Source organism: Malurus melanocephalus, unplaced genomic scaffold (assembly GCF_030028575.1).
Source record: "Malurus melanocephalus ecotype Western Australia unplaced genomic scaffold, MMel_1.1 scaffold_10, whole genome shotgun sequence".
Lineage (NCBI taxonomy): Eukaryota > Metazoa > Chordata > Aves > Passeriformes > Maluridae > Malurus > Malurus melanocephalus.
In genome coordinates this window covers 740006-758703 of record NW_026623242.1, presented here as the reverse complement: position 1 = coordinate 758703, position 18698 = coordinate 740006, and the positions used below count along the sequence as shown (strand labels likewise).

The 18698-nt window shown below is 44.1% G+C and overlaps 1 protein-coding gene across 1 annotated transcript in view; it reads left to right on the top strand.

The window, feature by feature from the left end:
• Positions 1 to 2516: 2516 nt before the first annotated feature.
• The window catches only part of PPM1H (protein phosphatase, Mg2+/Mn2+ dependent 1H), a 132798-nt gene continuing 116616 nt past the window's right edge, over positions 2517 to 18698 (top strand). The window contains exon 1 of the mRNA XM_057376950.1: positions 2517 to 3085. Coding sequence (XP_057232933.1) covers positions 2850 to 3085 — 236 coding nt within the window. The 5' untranslated portion in view covers positions 2517 to 2849. The remainder of the gene's footprint in view (positions 3086 to 18698) is intronic.

Below are 18698 nucleotides of genomic sequence, written 5' to 3'. Positions count from 1 at the left end.
AAGGTAAGGTCAGACTGGACATTAGSAGAAGTTCTCACTGTGGGTGTTTGGTCACTGCAACAGATTCTCCAGGGAACTGGCCATGGCACAAAGCCTGTCAGAGGTCAAGGGGCATCTGGACAATGCTCTTAGCCATATGGTTTAGCTTTAGGTAGTCCTGCAAGGAGMARGGAGTTGGACTCCTGACCCTCATGGGTCCTTTCCAATTYGAGATATTCCATGGTTTTATATAAAAATAATACCTACAGAAACATTTTGATAACCCTAAGAATTTTTTGCTGACTGCTTTTCAAATATTTCCATGGAGAATTCAGCCTCAAAATTTTATTTGAACTCAATATCCAAACTTWTAAGGGTCTACCTATCACCAAAGAAAAATGTCTGGCTTGGACCAGATGGACCACAAGGTTAGGGGATATGGGGCACTTGCYGAGCCCTGCAGGTCTGACTGTTACTTCCTTTGGGAAGGCTTCACTTCTGACTCAAAAGTGAACATGATCCTCTTTCCCAGAGAACTGAAATCAAGGCATCTCTACACTTTTCGGTATGAAGCCATATCACACCCATTGTACTGTTGTATCCTTACAGCATTCTTGTACCAGAGGCAGGCATCCACAGAATTTCAAACAGTGCACAGATCTGTTTTGAGTGGTGAGCTKCTAAGCCGTCTCCCCATATGTCTGATCTGAGCTTGCTCTTGTCATCTAGCAGAGATAATAATTTAAACTCTAACAAGGCCACACATATTCCTTCCCATTTCTCCCTCATGTTTTGTGCAGAATAGTGACCATAGTGTAGGGCTGGAGAGCAAACACTGCATTCTMTGAGTTTTAGCCTATGATATTTTTCAAAGTCTTTGAGTCCAATAAACTGCAAAGTTTAGTATGTTTGCACAGCTTCCCCCGAAGTATAATTGATAACATGTGAAGGATAGAGGAATATATGTCAACTTCTGCTCACGTCCCTCCTCTCACTCCTGTTTTCTCTGGGTGGCAGATCCTATAAGCATTACTGAGGGAAATGAATGCTGGAGTACCTGTTGGGTGAAAAAAACACAGGCCATCCAGCAGACAAAAGATAGTATAAAGAAATCTTTTTGGGTGGAAAAAACTGGGAATGAACTAAGAGAAGTATACTGTTCCTCAAAATACTTATATCAACCCCTGGAAATGACTAAATAAGAGATAGGAAAAAGAAACACATTTTCCTAAAGGAAGTATGTCTGTAATGTTTAATTTGGTGTAGATATATTTCCAATGCTACTTCAGAAGACACTTAACATGCTCTTAGCATCCCTGCTCTGTAATATACTTTTGGCTCTCTAGACTTTATTAATAGACAGCTTTATCATAAAAAGCGATGAGCTTTACATTTCTTATGTCTTTACATCAGAATCTAGAGCAAACACAGGCATTGTTTGAACTTAGTTCTCAGGATGTTGTTTAATAATCAGAAACTGAACAAGCTCACAGGATGCATTCTTCAAACCTCTGCAACTGTGTGTTCAGCTTTATGCCAGCTGGTTTCTAGTGTGAGCCAGCAAGATGATGGCCAACCATCCCCACTGTTTGTATGCTGTGTATGATGACTAAGCAGMTTTTCCCTGTTAATTTCCAGCACTGCACTACTCTCATGGCTTGCCATAGCTACCTGTTTCATTTCGCARGTCACTGCCTTCCAGTGAGACTTAACGCTCTGAGGAGTGCTGTAGGAATCACAGGGCACAGACAGAGCCTTGCTACAGAGGACAGACTTCATACATGCTCCTGCTACGATCCTACATTTTCTTAAAGCTTGGCATACCGAAATCTGCAAGCTTTYCACACATTTGGGTGACCACCACATGGAACAGACCTTCCAATTTATGGGGTTTTTTTTAAATTGTAGAAGGGTAGAACATGGTCAAAATTACACAACAAGAAGGAGTTAAAATATCTTTGTCCTCAAATTTGAAGGTATTTGGCCCCATCCTTCCACTTGTGCCCTATGACAGCATCCTAAATGTCAGGCGGTACGCGGAGCGCCCGGGGGCTCCCCTCCGTCGCCCCTGASCGGCTGACGGACATGTCCCCGGGCCCCACGGCAGGCCGGCAGCAGGGCTCGCTTTCGGCCCCGTCCCGGGTTCTTTTTTCTAAGGAATGGTTTTGTGGGGAAAATATCCTTGGCGTGTTTAAGCAGGAGAAGGCAAGTAAACCCTCCAAGGGGGAGTCTCGTCCGGCAGGATCAGCGGGCTCTGCCGGGGTTAGGACGGCGCGGGCTCAGCCCAGSCGCAGCAGGGACAGCGCACTGCGTGCGGCGATCTCCAGCCGCCGGTTATGGAACCCCGAGCGATTCCGCCTGAAACGCCGCCCGGGTGGCTCTCCCCGGAGGCGGCCGCGGACAGCACCGCGGGTCCCAGCCGCATCGCTGCGGGCAGCCGGGGGCGGCCCCGCCGGGCTCAGGCTCCGCCCGCCGCGCACCTGCCGCGGGCCGCCCCCCGGCTCGCGTAGGCGGGCGGGGGCGGCGGCCGCCCGTGCCCGGCGTGTGCCAGGAGCCCGCCGGTGCCGCAGGAGGAGCAGGAAGCGCCCGGGCGAATCCAGCCGCGCTATCACATGACTCAGCAGCCGCTGCCGCCGGGCTGAGTTCACCCAGCGCCGCGCCGGGAGGGGGAAACCTGCGATGAGGCCTCGGCCCCGCGGCTGCCCCTGAGCCCGCCGTCCCCCCGCCCGGCTCCGCGCGGCCCGGCGCCCCCATTGCGGGAGCGCGGCGGGGACTGCCGGAGCCGCCTCCGCTGCGCTGCCCGCCGGCGCGCCCCGCTCCCCGCCCTGCGCGGCGGCCCCGGCGCTGCCGCCGCCGCCGGCGGGGGTACTATGCTCACGCGGGTGAAGTCCGCCGTGGCCAATTTCATGGGCGGCATCATGGCTGGCAGTGCGGGCGCCGACCACGGCAGCGGCGCGGACTTGCCCCTCCGCTTCCCTTACGGGAGACCCGAGTTCCTGGGACTGTCCCCGGACGAGGTGGAGTGCTCCGCCGACCACATCGCCCGCCCCATCCTCATCCTCAGCAAGGACACGCGGCGCCTGCCCTGGACCACGGGCTACGCGGAGTGAGTACGGACCGTGGCCGCCGCGGCGAGCAGGTGGAGCGCGGCCGAGCCCGCTGCCCGCGCTCCCGGGCGCACCGGCGGCGAAGGGCGGCGATGCCGAGGGAGCCCCCGGCGGGTGTCGGAGGCGGGGGGAGCGCAACCCCGGGCCTGCGCGGCGCCGCGGGCAGCGGGAGCGCCGGGGGGAAGATGCGGGCGGGGGGAGCGGCAACCCCGGCGCCGTGTGTCCGGCTCTGGCCGTAGCTCTGTGCTTGGGTGGCTCCTTCCTGGGACCCCGAGGATGCGAACGGCCCTGGAAGGTTCCCGCGGGAGTGGCTGGTACCCGGATCGGTGAAGGATGGCGAGGGGCAGCACCGGGCTCTCCAACCCGTAGTAATGGTTCTTGGGGCGCAGGGGCCAAGGATCGGGTACCCGCCGGTGAACTGCAGTCTCGCTCCTTGACCCTGCAATAAAAAGGGCTTTTGACAGAAAACCCGGTTGGGTTTGTGCGTGTGTAAATACTTTCCGCTGCCCAGGAATGGTGAAATATATGGGGTTTGGGACACTTTCCTGTGAAGCTGACAGCCGTTGTACTCGGTGGTGGCTGATCACATATCTCCCAAGTGCTTTCCAGTTTGGGGAGACATTTGAGGACCACAAGCTCCAAACTGAAAGAAAAAAATCCATTGGCTAGCCCCCAAACTGGGCTTTCCAAGTGTTTTGTTGCCCTGACTCACTCATATAATGGTATTTACTTTAGAGGGTGTTTGATCAGGTCCTGGTTGTAGCCTTGCCAGCCAGGCAAAAGGCAGTGTTCCTTTGGATGCGTCCAGCTGGCAGTGGGAGTAGCTGCAGAGGCAAGGCATGTCCTTGCACTTGATTCCTGTGTCGGTAGGCACATTGTTTTCCTTGAGGATTCTGGGTGCAGGATTCCGTGTTTGGTTTCTTTCTGTTACTGTCTGTGAGTTTTGATTGTGTCTGGCCATCCATGTTCCTACCAGCTCAGAGATTACAGAAGTTACTAAAGCAGCCCTTCCAGAGAGCAAGTTGTTTTGCTATAATCTCTTCAGACATGCATGAGTTCCCCAAAAAATTACCTCAAAAACTACAGTGAAGGCTTCACATTGTTAATGAGCAATCACTAGCTTTATTTAAAAGGTTGTTACCTCACYGGGGATGCTAAAATGGGAGGAGAGATTCAAATTATTTTAAATTGGATTGTTCTCAGATTATTTAGGAATTGGTTACTGAGCAAATTCCCTACGAACTGTAAGTTTAAATATTTAAAAATAAGCTCTAATTGTTCTGCCACTATTATAGTTGCTTAAAAAGCAATTCTTTACCAAAATAAGTACATATTGCTATTTTTAGCTTAGATGAGGTGCTGTGGATTTCAGCAAGTAACTGCCATTGCAAGCTGGTGACAAAGTGGAAAGGAGGTTTTCTGGCTCCCAATTATGTGCATCCCATGAGCTTCACCTCAGACTCTTGGGGCAGAAAAATGTGGGTGCTGGAAAGTGAAGGTTCAGGTCAACCCTCTTGATGAAACATGATGTGAGGGAATGTTTGGAGATAAAATAAATGGCTCTCAAAATAAATGGTCATGAAAGCAGAACAACATACTAGGATTGTTTTCATATACTTGTTGCTCTTCCCTCTTGAGCTTTGAGCAGCTTGGTTAATTGGGAGGCATAAAAAAGTCACTAGCTTTCTCAGTTCCTAATGTTATCTATGTGAAAAGAGGTTATTCTTTTGCTTTCTCTCTGGTGGTTTTCTTTTTTTATTTTTCTTTCCTTTTGTCTCATCCCTTTCCCTTGCAGTTACTGGCTCTAGTGCTGGGGCAGCAATTCTAAGGGAAAGGTGGTACTTGCTAGAGAGACCTAGTGAATGCGGTACTACCCTCTTCCCAGAAACATGTATAAGATGTTCCAAAATTTGGGCTCATTGTAACCAGAAGATCTCCAAATGCTTGCTGTGGAGAAGCTGAGAGGAAAGCAGTGCCACCAAAATTGCATTTTTTTCCAAAGGCAAAACATCAAAGAATAAAGAAAAAGAAGAAAATATGGACAAACTCAGCTTTTGCTAAATATGACCTTTTTTTTTTTTTAACTATGTTTTTTTCACTCCTGCTGAGCTGTTGCCATGCTTTCTGAAAATAATTGCAAGCCTTGCTGGGAGACGTGCATTGAAACTATGTTTTTCTTTTGAAACAGGTTTGAGTTACATAGAGAAAAGAAATGGAAAATGTACCAGGAAGGTGAAATTACTATTATACATATTCTGAAGTTTGTTGGCTTGGGGAAATCGGGGGATAAAGTACTTCCATGCTGTTATTTAGCATTTTCTTAGTGTCTGTATTAAGGAAACTATCAGAACAATGTTAGCCTTTTGTTACAGTACAAGTGAGCACTTACAAGAATGGTAGGAGGAAGTTTGGTGTCCACACAAGCAGCTTGTGATATAACACAAAGGTCAGCTACTTAACTCACATTTTACTAGTTTGCTTTGGTATGAAGGCATCAGAGAAGCCATGCCATGCCTGCAGTGTGCTGAGGTSCAGCTTCCCTGAGCCATTGCCTTTTCTGTCTTTTCATGTTTTAGCAAATCAGGAAAAGTGATTTCAATGTTTTATTGCTGAGGATGCCTATGGCCACAGGGAGTTTTACTTCCTGAAGCTAATGAGAGGTTTGTTGTAGGCTTAGAAGGTGGGGATTTGGCCCAGAAGGTGTAAGGAGAATGTGTGCCACCTGTACTGTGTCTGCCCTGATTTTGTGAGCCATTGCACAGCGGAGTTTGACTCTGTGGATTAATGTCCCACACCCAGCACCAGCATCTGTCTCACTATCTTTAGGAAGAAATTTTAGCTTTGAGAATAGATCACCTGGAGGCTTAATTTCAGGAAAGCACTTGCAGTGTTCATGTTCTTTAGTTGTAAAACATGTCAGTTTACTGATGATACTGGGGCTCCTTGACGTCACCATGTTGGTATTTCATCCAAGCTGGAGAAGGCATTTCAGGATTTGATCTGGTTCCCATGCAGGACTGAAGCAGTTTGTATCTATAAAAGATGCAGTTTTTTTCAGGGGATTCCTCTTGTTTCTCTGATTCCTGAGGATCAGTATTTCTTACTAAACAATGTATTGACAAAGTAGCTCACCCAAAGTAGCTCACCCAAAGTAGCTCACTGTTGAGTATTTATTTTCTCTATTATCTGTGTGGTATGTGCCCATTCATCTGACTTGTTCCCCTGGAAGAAGCATTTCTTCATTCCACTGTCTTGCTCCTCTTGTACTGAACATTTTCTGTAATGGGTATTTTGGCAATATTGCTCACTCATATCACATATTTTAACTTATTTTTGAAATTACCTACTTTTTTCTGTGACATTATGTAGTGAACTATAAATTAGCCTTTATTTTTTTATTATTAACTTTCTTTCTTAATGCTGTGATCCTTATGAAAAACATGTAGGCAGGCAAATGAAATCTTCAAAAACATTCTTGGTACTGGGATAAAATATCATTGCTTCCTCAAATTTTAGTGGGAATCCCATAGCTCTCTGTCRTCAATAAGCAGCCTAAAATTATCTTCTGAAATGATTGTCCTGCTGTCTCTTCCTTGCATAGGAGATCTGAGACCTTGAATTTCATTTCACTGCATACTACAGGATGGCAAAAGGCCGGTAGGTGTTTCAAAGAGATATTCTTATACCACAGACTCTTGTCTAATGGTCATCAACCTCCATAAAAGCAAAATTAAAAATGTATCCTATGTACAGTAAGCTTTTTAATTGTCTTTAAAGGTATAATTTTATTTAGAAATAAACTTTTTGTTTTTAATCAAGGACATCCTTAACACAGTTTTCTGCATGTGGTTAGCCAGAGTGCATCAGGGATGACCCTGGGACAGGGTAGTCTGTTAAGAAATGTTCTTTTAAGTCTGCCTTTAATCCAGAGGAGTAAGGAGATTTGCTGCTCTGTGAAAAGTTAAGTGATTTATTTGAATAAGGGAGGCTGGGAGGGATCCTGCCTCACACTTTATTTAYTCGTCTCCCTCCCTCCCCTCTGCAAGCAGCTGCACTACCAAGGCCACAGGGCTCTCCCTTCTAGAGCTTTCCCTGTCTGAGCCACAAGCTGATTTCTGAGCTTCTGCTTGGATTGCCCTGTTGCTGGGAGGGAAATGTCTTCTTTGGTCCCTTCCTGTGCTGTTTTCAGTGTGTTATGACCTCTTCCCTGCAGAGCTGCTGATAAGCAGCCCCAGTGGTCAACTGAAAGTAACTGGCAAAGTAAAGGCAGTAGCATAGAGTACATAATGTGAAATGACTTAGATGATATTCACTGCATCTGAACTCTACCCAGAACATTATTTTTCACCTTTTTCCCTTCTGCTTTCTTCCCTCTGTGAAGGTAGAGGATGAACAGGGTGGAGCAGAGCCTTCATCTCCTGGTTGAATTTCTTGACTACATATGGCACGATAAAATAAATGCTAAATTTGCAAATGACAACTAGCCTGCTGCTCRTGCTGGTGGAGTTGCAGAGTTACTGCAACTGAGTAGCATTTTGTGGTAGAAAAACAAGATTAGTCATATTCCGTCCATTTTGAATGTATATTCCTACAGTCCAGAATTCAGTACTATAATTGCTTTTCTGAACTATGAATCCTGGGGATGGGATAGCTAGTTGCTTCTGAGTCACGTGTTCCTCTCTTTGCTCTTGCTTTTCTGCCATCTCTTTGAAGAACTTCAAAAGGTACTATTAAATACACACAGGGGAAAAGATTCAATTGTATGTTGTCTATGTCCTCATGAAAAAGACACTTTTGCCTGCCTTTTTAACTTACTTTTATGAAAAATTCTAAATGACTTTTCAGATACCTTTGCAGTTCCGAGTTATAKTCAGAAACTTGACTTTAGTGGTATGTGTGTTTCTTGGCTTAYAAAGTCAATTTATTATCCCAGCAGATCCTTTTGTTTCATGAGACAAAGTCTGTGCTCTTTTTCCATAATGTTACATTTTGGAGATACTGTGGTTTCTCTGCTCTGCATGCCTGCAGTAGAAATTACATTTTCTCTGTGGTGTTGGTGGCTACTGACCCATAATGAATGCAGAGTTGTAGGTGAAGTATTATGACTGTGTCCTTCTACAGTATTATTATGGTGGCAAGTTCAAAATGAAGGGGGGGTAGTTTAGGGATTTTATTTTTTTTCTTCTCAAAGTACTGGATTTTTTGTAAGTCTGAGGATGTTGCATCATGTCTTCTCATGCTGCGTTACTTAGCTTGTAGGAAATGAATGTACATGAATATTGACTGGAGGTTTTTATTAAAATATTTTCCAGCATTTCTCAGTGATCATAAATATTTTGAGTTAAGACAACACRGAAGTATTCTTCCACCTTTCATGTTCTGTTTAGACCAAACTGYTTATACAAATGCTGAGCATTTTAATCACAATCTGAAGCAGGTGAAAGCTTAACACACCTGTGAGCTGAGGTAGGGCAAAGCACACAAAATACTTGTCCTGAGTTGAATATTTTGATGTTGGAGGGTAGCGTAGGGTTTGCTACTACTGATTGCTATTCTAATCCCCATTGCTTCTTGTTAAGAGAAGACAACACCACTACCACTCCTGCTCCTGTGAGTTGAAAGTTACAGTCTCAGTTCTGGGAGATGATCTCTCTAACCCTCACCTGGGAGCATGACTCCTTCCCCATCAGTAAACACATTTCTTGTGTGTGTTCTGTTTGGTACAAATTTCAGGAGGATGATGCTCCTGGAAAAGGAATAACTTTTTTATCTTGTTCTGTTTGGTTGTCTTCTTAGGTTATTTATACAGAAATGATGTTATTTTCCTTTTTAAACTTTTTAAAAAACTGTTTGCAATTCTCTTTGTCTAGAAGAATTTTTTTTTGTTTTTGTTTCAGAACATGACACCAAGATCTGATGAATGAACTAAAAACTCAAGTCCCATACATGTAGCTAAAGGCAACTAAACAGTCTTCCACTGTATGAATTATTCTTCTATGCATAATGTTAACTTCAATGTGTATTGCCCAGCTCTTGTTTAAGCCCGGGTTCATATAAAATAGCCTACAGAAACCTCAGTATAGTTTTAAGAGCTTCAGAAATCTCTTTACTGGTGTAAGAGCTTATGTTGTAGCATATAATATTTATGTAATGCCTCCAACCTGCCAAGTGCATCGCAAATAATAATTTCAGAATAACCTTGGAGAAAAATGTACATGTGTAAATGTACTGGTTCCTCCAAGTGGAAAAAAATGCAGCAGTGAGGATAATTTTTGGCAAGAGATTTGATATGAATGTGGAGAATGAATCTCAAGTTTTAGGTTCTGTATTTTGATGACACAGTTATTTCTCCTGCTGTTGTGTACTTGGCTTTTCCTATGTGGTCTCTGATTTCTTAGAACTAACAAGGGTAAAAGAAGAAAAATAGAAAAAGGATAAAAAAGGTAAATCATGTACTCAAGTATTTTTAATATTGTCTAAGTTGCACAAACACGATTCCTAATGAGACAAATATGAAATTCATTCCTCTAAGCTGTCTCATATTGCTAGTCCCTCAGAGGCTTATGACTAGTGCTGTCTCACATGTTTCTGAAAGGCTTGCTTGAGCACAGTCCTAGCTTCTGACACCAGAGGATGACTGTGCCCTCCCAGGTCRCCTTTCTTTGGCCCCTTCTACCTTGGCACAGGTGGCAGTCAGCAGATGTTACCTGCAAACACTCCAACTTTGTTCATTTGTCTCTGTTGCAGCTGTATCACTTGGGATAGGTGGAAGTGGGAATGGCTTGGCACAGTTATCGCAGCATAAAGGAATCTGACAGGGCTGTGCCCCTCAGGGTGAGCTGCTTTGAGCCCGTGAGTGTGATCAAATGGAACATGCTCAGTTTGACCTTGAAAGGAAGCAGTGCTGCACAGCACAGGTCATTCCTGCAGTGGGATCTGTGTGCCACTTGAGAAAGAAATATGGTTTGTGGATTTAAGGATAGGTTAAGTCAGCTTTGTGAGCTGAATCCCAAATAAGACTTGGAGTGGGGGAGTGCTGTTAATGAGTGCAAGGAGATGATTTAGGCAGAACAGACATAGTTACTTCGCTGTGGCTTGGGGCTGGAGTAGATGCTATATCTGGGATGAAGCATCATTTGCAAGGAAGATAGAGGCTCCTGAATCCCATCTAACCTGGATCTTTATTCACTTCCTCTTGGGTTTCTGTTCTGATTGAACTTGAGGCTCTGAAATGCAAGAGGYCCTGTTGGACAACAGCACCTTAATATTAACTCATCCTTTTGCTGTTTCTATCTAATGGTTTTTTTCTTCCTTGGTAAACAGAAAGAGAAGAGTGACTTCTCAGAATCATTTGGCCAGTCCCATTTACTTGATAGGTATGTTTGGGATGGCCAGCTACAATACATGTATTATCCAGCATGGTTTCCTGATCACAATCAGGTGGAGTAGGTCATGGTTTCAAATGCTCAGGGCGCGAAACACTGAATGGGGCTGGTGAGAGAAATCCCAGCTTGTGTCAAGCCACTCTGTCCCTCAAATCCAATAGACATAGGGTGGAGGTTTTATTGCATGATAATTACAGACGGTCCAGCAAGTAGCAGGTGTCACCCAGGTCCATTGAAGCCATTTGTCTCCTTCACTGCTATTTCCCCCATCCAGCACACTCGCTGTCTGGTAGATGCTGCCAGCTGTACTTATGTATGTAAGTGGCAGGATGCTTAGCATCCTGGAGTGGGGGAGTGCTGTTAATGGGGCTGATGCTGCATGAGCTGTTCAACAGGTGAAGCTCCTAAAATGGCTGGAGGCAGATATGATTCCTCCTCCCAGTAGTGGAAGTTTGCCTGAAGTGTTTAACAGTCTCCAAATAAATACCACACACAGTGTTTCTTCAGGGGGAAGCAGTGCTAGGGTAAATCAAGGGCATGTCTGTGGTTCTTGATCAGYGTGGTTTAATTGCTGGAGTCTTTAGTGGGGGAAGGAGAAAAATAATACCAAGCTGAGGCAGTCAACATTAGCAAGTGCAGTGGATAGCACAGGGGGGGATGTGGGCCAAAATATGGATCCTGTACATAACTTAGCAATCACACTGATTTAAGAAAGAAATTCAGATAAGAAGATGTTTTAGTGTGCTGTAGCCAGCAGGCAGCTTTCTGCCATGAAGTTAGGTGGCAAATCTCCCTGCCACAGGGGCATGGACAGTGCTGTGTCCAGAGAGAACCTCTGGCTTGACAGAACTGAAAATCCTGTGTGGCCTAAATGGGGACGTAAATGCACCTTCTCCAAGACAAGCAGGAGTTGAGTGGATCAGGTCCCCAACATCATGCCAGCCTCTTCCTCCTCTGGTATGGAGAGATCTGTCTGTCCATGGCTTTCACTTGTCATAATGCCCGTTTGTTTTCAACTCAGTGAACAATGTCAGACCCTGCAGGCTCTGCATCTCTTCTTRTGAAAGCAGATCTAAGGTGTTGGTGTTGACTGTGGCTTAAAGGTGAATAATCATTTCTAATATCTTTTTTTTCCTCTCCTTTCTTCTTTTTAAAGTGCTACCCTAAGGTGCAGTCAATCTTGACTGATTGTTTTTGGTGCTGTTCAGGATCTTTTGCAGGCAACAGTAATGACACAGAAACTGTGGTTTGAGGCAGACAGCTTTGTCTGATTTCAGGAAGAAAGTGTGGAGGGAAAGAGTAGGAGACTATGTGCCATTGCCTTTACGGTTTCCATGGTGGTATTCTGCTGCAATAAGGGAAGAAATACACTGAGCTTTGATTGCATCTGATATCCTGCATACCACTGCTCCAGAAATCCTGCGGCAAAGTGTCCTTGGACTGGCGTTAGAGGTCTGTGAATTGTCCCTTTATAGGCATAGCTCTGTTGCCAAAGTCTTTGCAGCTAATTTCTTCTTTTATTTAATCTGCTGGTCCCATATCTAAAYACCTTTTGTGTTGTCCTGTCCATCTATCCCATTGCATAAAGGTACAGACAAGAGGAGAGTTCTTTCCTCCTCTCTGCTCCCCACTGTGAGCCCTTGTGGATTTCCCTGATTTATTTCTCTGTCCTTTATGTCCTGTTATGATAATTTCTGCTTTCCAAATTCCCTGCAAGGAGCAAAAAAGACCCAGCTCCAGCCAAGTTCTGCAGCAGATCACTCCCCCCCCCCCCCCAACATTGATTCATTCAGGCCAAGTATGATTTTTCTATCTTTAGGTATGTGTTAGAGACCTCCTCAGAAACAGATGATGCGTAGTGCATGTTTGTAATGCTGTAAAATACCTGTCAGTCATAACTAACAATCTGGTCCTTGGTGGAGTTTTGCATTGGAGGTGGGACTGAGGACACATCTCCAGCCCTTATAACTTGAGCAGTGCTCCATTTTGTGCAGAAGTCTTGCGAAGAGGTAAAATAAGTTACCTTGCTGTTTGTCAGAGATCCCAGATGTGGCAGGTCAGCATGTGAACCCATGGGYTTTGCTAGGTTTTGAAACAGCTTGAATGAACAGTGGTTTTGGGCAAGCTTTTCCCCCCCACTAAGTGCCACTAGTATTTTTTTWAAATATTAYTTTAATTCTTTTCTTTTCCCTCTATCTCTTGAAGGAAGTTGTTATTTTATTGTTGGTTGTGGACTTTCTTCTTTTTGATTCATTATCTCTGCTGCCTGTCTGGGGAGAAGACGGCAAGATAGTGTGAAATTTAATAGTAAGCAGCAAACCTTCTACTTTCTGGTTGGGAAGGGCACTGTTTAAATTGCTTTAGGCCCAAGCATTGTAACTGAGAGCAGGGTCCTTTTCAGCAGGTTCAGGGTTGCATTGGATGATCAGTTTCAGAGGCAAGAGCACTGTGTTGAACTCCTGTCCCTGCCCTGCTGACCGGACTCATGAAGAACAGCCCCGCTGAAACCCGGGAGTGCAAAGGGATGCGCCTCCCTTGGCTTCAGTGGCCGCGGGGGGGAGCTTAGTGCCTCTTCCTCTGTCCGGTTGCATCCCTCCCACTGTTAATTCCATTTGGCTCCGTGTCTGTGCAAGTGCCTTGGCAGGCTGAGTGAGGGTYTTGTTTTTTGTTTTTTTTTGTTCAGCAGTACATGATGCTTTGCAGAAGCCTGTGCAGTAAAGCTGGGGTCCTTAAATTGCTGGTTGTGTTTTTAAAAGCAGCATTTTGAAGGAAGTGCTTTTACTTCTGAATTTATATTAGGATTCTCTGTTTCATGAATGAATGCTAAAGTTTGGAATCGAAACTAGTTTTATCTGAACAAGTTTGTTTCTCTTTGCTGAGCTTATTTGTAGGTGTCTTGACTGAGAAAGGAAATTAAGTTTTCCTTTTTACCCCATTTCCCTTCAAGGGTTTGATCTAAGTTCAAACTTGCAATGTTTATCCTTTAGAAGGTTTAAAGATTGTACAGTGAACCCTGCATTGTATTTGTGATGCCATGTCGGGTGGAGTATGTGCCTTTAGATTTTGGTATTTGGAAATGGAAAATAATAAGCATAAAGCTAACCTTGGTKATCCTTGCTGCTTATGTCATGACATGGGTCTAAGTATTATGTATGGTTGGTTTGATATGAGTGACTTACATTTTGCAGAATGTAAATTGAACAACAAAAAAAAGCTTTTCAGCTATTTTCATATGTCATTTGAAGATTAGAACCTAGCCATATATGCTCTCAGCCATAGTGCAGGAATTGATAAGGCATTAAAATGTGCGCTGGTCTCTTCAAACAAAAGTACATCAGCATCAGTCTTGGAGGGCAATTCCATCTCCCTTACTTTGTCACCCTTGCATTAAACACCATCATCTCCAGGCCTCTGGTTTCAGTTCATTTCATTGTTTTTCTCAATAAACTTTAGGATCAGTGTCTCCATAGCCCTTACAAAATCTAGATGGCAAGTTCTTCAGGCCAAGGCTCCCTCTGGGGTACTTCTCAATGTCATTTTAAGGTCTCTCTATCCCTTTCTGGTAATGCAAAGCCAGGAATTACAGTCCAGTTAGTTCCTTTGCCAACCTCTCCAGAGTAATCCCTGAAAATCCTAGGTCTGTGGATGGTAATTCTATTAGCTGTTCAGCAAGCTGAGTCTGGAAGAATGCAGCTGGTGTGTGGGAATGTGGGAAGTCCCCCATCTCTGCCTTTAATCCTGCTTTTAGAGGGGAAAAAAGTTATAGGCTAATGTGATTAGCTGTAATTCCATTCTTGCTTGGTTTTAGAGAAGTGTCTGATTCCTAAATCACAAGCTAGTTCTGTGCAGTGCTTTCTTAGAGGGGAGAAGGAACTATTTTGGTAACTCGGCTCATCTGTCTTTGAAAAAGCACTGGAATCAAGAGAAGAAGAAACTCTCTAGCCAGCAGTAAGTTTCTGGTTTTTGCTGCACAGCATAATTTAGAAATCTGAAACTTAGAGCATGTAAATGGAAACACAAAGTGAACATAATCCTTTCAGGTATCTGGGGGTTTGTGTGTATAAACATGGGCACAGAACAACTTATGCACACTGCGGATCTCTCTTCAGGGCTTTGCAGGCACAGTGGTTTGCAYTGGGATTGTGTTATCAGCTGATAGGGGATGGCTGCACTGGGGCTGGTGGCGTGGCCGGTTTAACACAGACCGTGGACGGAACCRTCTCTAATAAAAGCTGCGGCTTCTACCTGAAGGGAGTGATCTGGTGATGTTTTTCCCCCTCTTGAGGCGCTTCTTTTTCTTTTTAGTGCTAAGAGAATGAGAGGATGGACTTGTGTGGGAGCAGCGGTGTGAGCTGTCGGAGACACGGCTGGATGCTGGAGAGAGGCAGAGGCAGGAGCCATGCTGTGGCCTGTCCTGTGTGAGCATGGACAGCACACTGAGCAGATTCCATGCTCCCTATGGCCATCATTTGGGGAGAAAGAAGTGTTGCTCTCACCAGCTCAGCTTGTTTTCTATTTCTGTGGGGAAGGAGGGAGAAAGCAGGAAAATACTTTGTTCATGTCTTGTCTRTTTGCTGGAGAAATTGGAAGTAAGTGTGCATAGTCTTGGAGTCAAATACTGCCTGAGCCTCTGTAGTGAAGAGCTCTGGAGAGGATGAGGTCAAAGGAGTGAACTTACTGTTTTTTTGTTCAAGCAGCAAATTTGCGATACTCCAGTTTAGAAAAATAGTGTGAATTGAGGCTTTTTCCTTGACTTCCTGTCAGGTTCCCCCTCCTCTTGTGTCCTTTCTTGCCAATGTGATGAGTTTGTGGTAGTGACATTGGAGCGGGGAGGTCAGGATGGCAGCTGCCCCCAGARTCCCAGGGAAGAGAGTGAGTGTGCAGGCACAGCTGGAAGGGTGCCTGGCCAAGCTGTAACACAGCTGCTTGGTTCAGTTCCTAAAGGATTGCAAGGTAGGAGCAAATTCATTCAAAAGGAATATTATTCATATCTGTGTCTTGTTTGAATTGCCTCAAGTGTTGGCCCTGTTACAACAGTTCAAATGCTCGGGAGAGATGATGGTGTAGCAATGAAATGTTGCAATACTAATCCTATAAATTTGTAGGCTTAGTCAAGCTGGTATTTTGAGAGRTTGTGGAACTCCCTTCTTTACTGGTAAAAACTATCACTTTGTTTGAATGTGGTACAAGGTACAGTACCTCTCTTGCACTTATTTACAATCCTGATGGTTTGGTATGTGGTTTAACTGCTGTGCCTCTGTCTCTCACAGCTTTCTCTAAGGCCAGAAAAACTCTTTTGGTGATCAAATAACTGAGTGCCTTTCACACAGCAGCAACAAAAAAAAYCCTTAAAACCATCCACACTGTCAAATAATCAAAGGGGATATTTCTGTTCTTTTCCATTTGAAATTGCTTCATACACCCTGGAGAACATGAAACCACTAGAAGAGTAGATGAATTTAATCTTGAAGAAATGTAGTGGTGTTTGGCAATGATAATTTGAAGTAGTGTTACACAGGTACGTGTTTGAAAATAGTTACCCCTCCAGKATCGTTTTGGAGAGCACATGTAAATCAAAGTAAGGCATGATAGTGGAAAATGGGTTGTCTCTGAAAAGTCTGCATTTAAAACTGTTAAGACTGTGTTCACCCTTAATTATCAGCAGAGATAAAGGGGAGTAATGACTATGGAAAAAAACAAATAGGAAACATAGAGGAGGTGAAAGAGGGGAATAGAAATGAAGCATAAAAAGCCAGGAGAGATCACACTGAAAGGAAGCTAAATATTTTTGTATTGGGGGTAAAGTTTAACAGGAATAGTAACCCCTATGGCAGAAAATGAAAGGCTGTAAACAGCAATAAAGATAATGCTTCCCTGTGTAACTTAGGTTCTATAGGCAGAATTAATTGGATGAGGATATACCAAAGAGTTCTGTTACAGATGTAGGTCAGGATCTCCTGTTTCAGAAAGCCCTGAGACCCTGGATTTAAGATATTTAAAGCTAAAGACAGGTGCCTTGAAAACGCAAAAGCTTCCCCACTCCCCTTTTTTCTGTGAAATAGAGAAGTTTTCATGTTTGCTGCATGTCAGGTGTCTACTGGGCATTAAGGGGTTTGCTCTACCGTGGCTGGATTCCTGAATTAACCTGTTATTTCTTCCATTTCTACCTGTGCAGCAGAAGACAGTGCAATCAGTAGAGCACAAACTGAGATGCTGAGAAAATTTTTCCCAAGTTGTTTATTGTTGTTGCTTGGAATGATAATCCAAGTGTTGTGATTTAATTCTGGCCAACAATTAAGCACCAGCAGATGCTCAGTCACTCCCCCACAGTGGACTGGGGAGAGAATCATAAGGGTRAAAGTAAGAAAAATCACAATTTGAGACAAAGACAGCTTAATAGGTAAAGCAAATGCTGCACATGCAAGCAAAGCAAAAGAAGGAATTAATTCACCACTTCCCATGGGTAGGCAGGTGTTCAGCCATCTCCAGGAGAACATGGCCCCATCACACATAGCAGTGACTTGGAAAGACAAATGCCATCACTCCAAACGCCCCTCCCTTCCTTCTTCTTACACCCAACTTTTATTGCCAGYATGATGCCATATGGTATGGAATATCCCTTTGATCAGTTGGAGTCAGCTGTCCTGGCTCTGCCCCCTCCCAGTTCCTTGTGCACCTGCAGCCCATTTGCTTGTGGGATGGGGTGAGAAAYCAAAAAGGTTGTCATGTTAGCCCTACTCTGCAGTAATAAAAGCATCTCTGTATTTCTGATGCTGTTTCCAGCACAAATCTAAAACAGAGCCCCACACAAGCTACTATGAAGAAAYTTAACTATCCCAGCCAAAACCAGTACACAGAGGAAATACCAAAAGGCAGGAGAAGGCACTTCCATGTAGACTGCAATAGAAAACAGAAGTAGCAGCACAAGCTACCAAAAAGTGGTGTGTAGTTTTCCTGCATAGGGAGAAATTCCTCTTAAAAAAAAAAAANAAAAAAAAAACAAAAAAAAAAACCTCTTTTAATGGTGGGCAGTATTTTAATTTATTTTTATTTTAGGAGTGTTTATTTAAACATTGCAGAAGGCATATTTTTTTTTGTTCAAAGATGAATGTGCTTATTTTATTGTATTTTGGAGTAAGAGCTTTTCCCCAGAAAAGAATTGAGGAAGGCTACCTCACCAAGAAGAAAAATAATTTCTGCTGGCTATTGGCATCATATAACATCTTATTCTTTGTCTTTCAGTTCTCGTGTAATATTTTAACTCATGTTTCTGAAACAAAAGGCAGAAGTAATACATCCAGATACCTATTTTTTTTGTCTTCTCCTGTTGAGAGTCACAGGTCTTCAGAAGCATCACAGACCTGTGGGGTCTCTGTACTGCTTTCCTCAGTATTAGGAGAATACTGTTTGAAAAAAACTTCACAAGAGTCAAATGATCATTCTACTACAGTAAATAATCCAACGTTGTTACCRGCAGGTTACAAGGCACAAAAGAGCTGTGACTAGTGAATGGATTAGTCACAAAGAATCATTAAACAAATAGCTCAATCTGGAGGAGCAGCAAAGTGGTGTTGACTTTGAAAATAAGAATGGAATCTGAAAACTCTTTCCCATGCGAGGGCTTTAACAAGATTTGGAGTAACTAAAGTATTGACAGTTAAGTAGTCATACTCTCAAGGAATTAGAACAGGTGAGATTTTTTTTTTTTCTATGCAGAGAAAAGCAGTTGCAGTACAAAAGACTTGGGGCTCGCAGTAGTGTGTCACAGCACAGGGAAGGACCCAAGTCACACATGGAGCTATCGTAGCATTTTGCAGGAGAGCTTACCTTAGCCAAAGTTAAACGCATGTTTGGAATTTGTGAAAARAGATAAGGGTTTTCATATCTGAGGCACAAAATAAGCTTGTTTGGGAATKCTGCTGCTAGAACATGGTTGTGGTGTGGGGAACTAGATCTGTCTGGTGGTCAGCAGCTGACTCATAMAAAGCATTGACTTGCCAGAGTCTCWCCATGTGCTGTGTAGGTTGTCTTCAGACTTTCTTCTGGAGAAGGAGGTGAAGGGGGTGGTGTGACTGCGAAGCTGACTTCTATCCTTGTCCTCCATGTTTCATGGATGCAGTCCTTATTGTAAAGTGAAACGTGTCCATTGAACGGCAGAGTAGTCTGACGATGCTGTTAAAAATAACGTTTCCACTCAACCAGCTCTAAAAAGGAATTTGGTCTACAA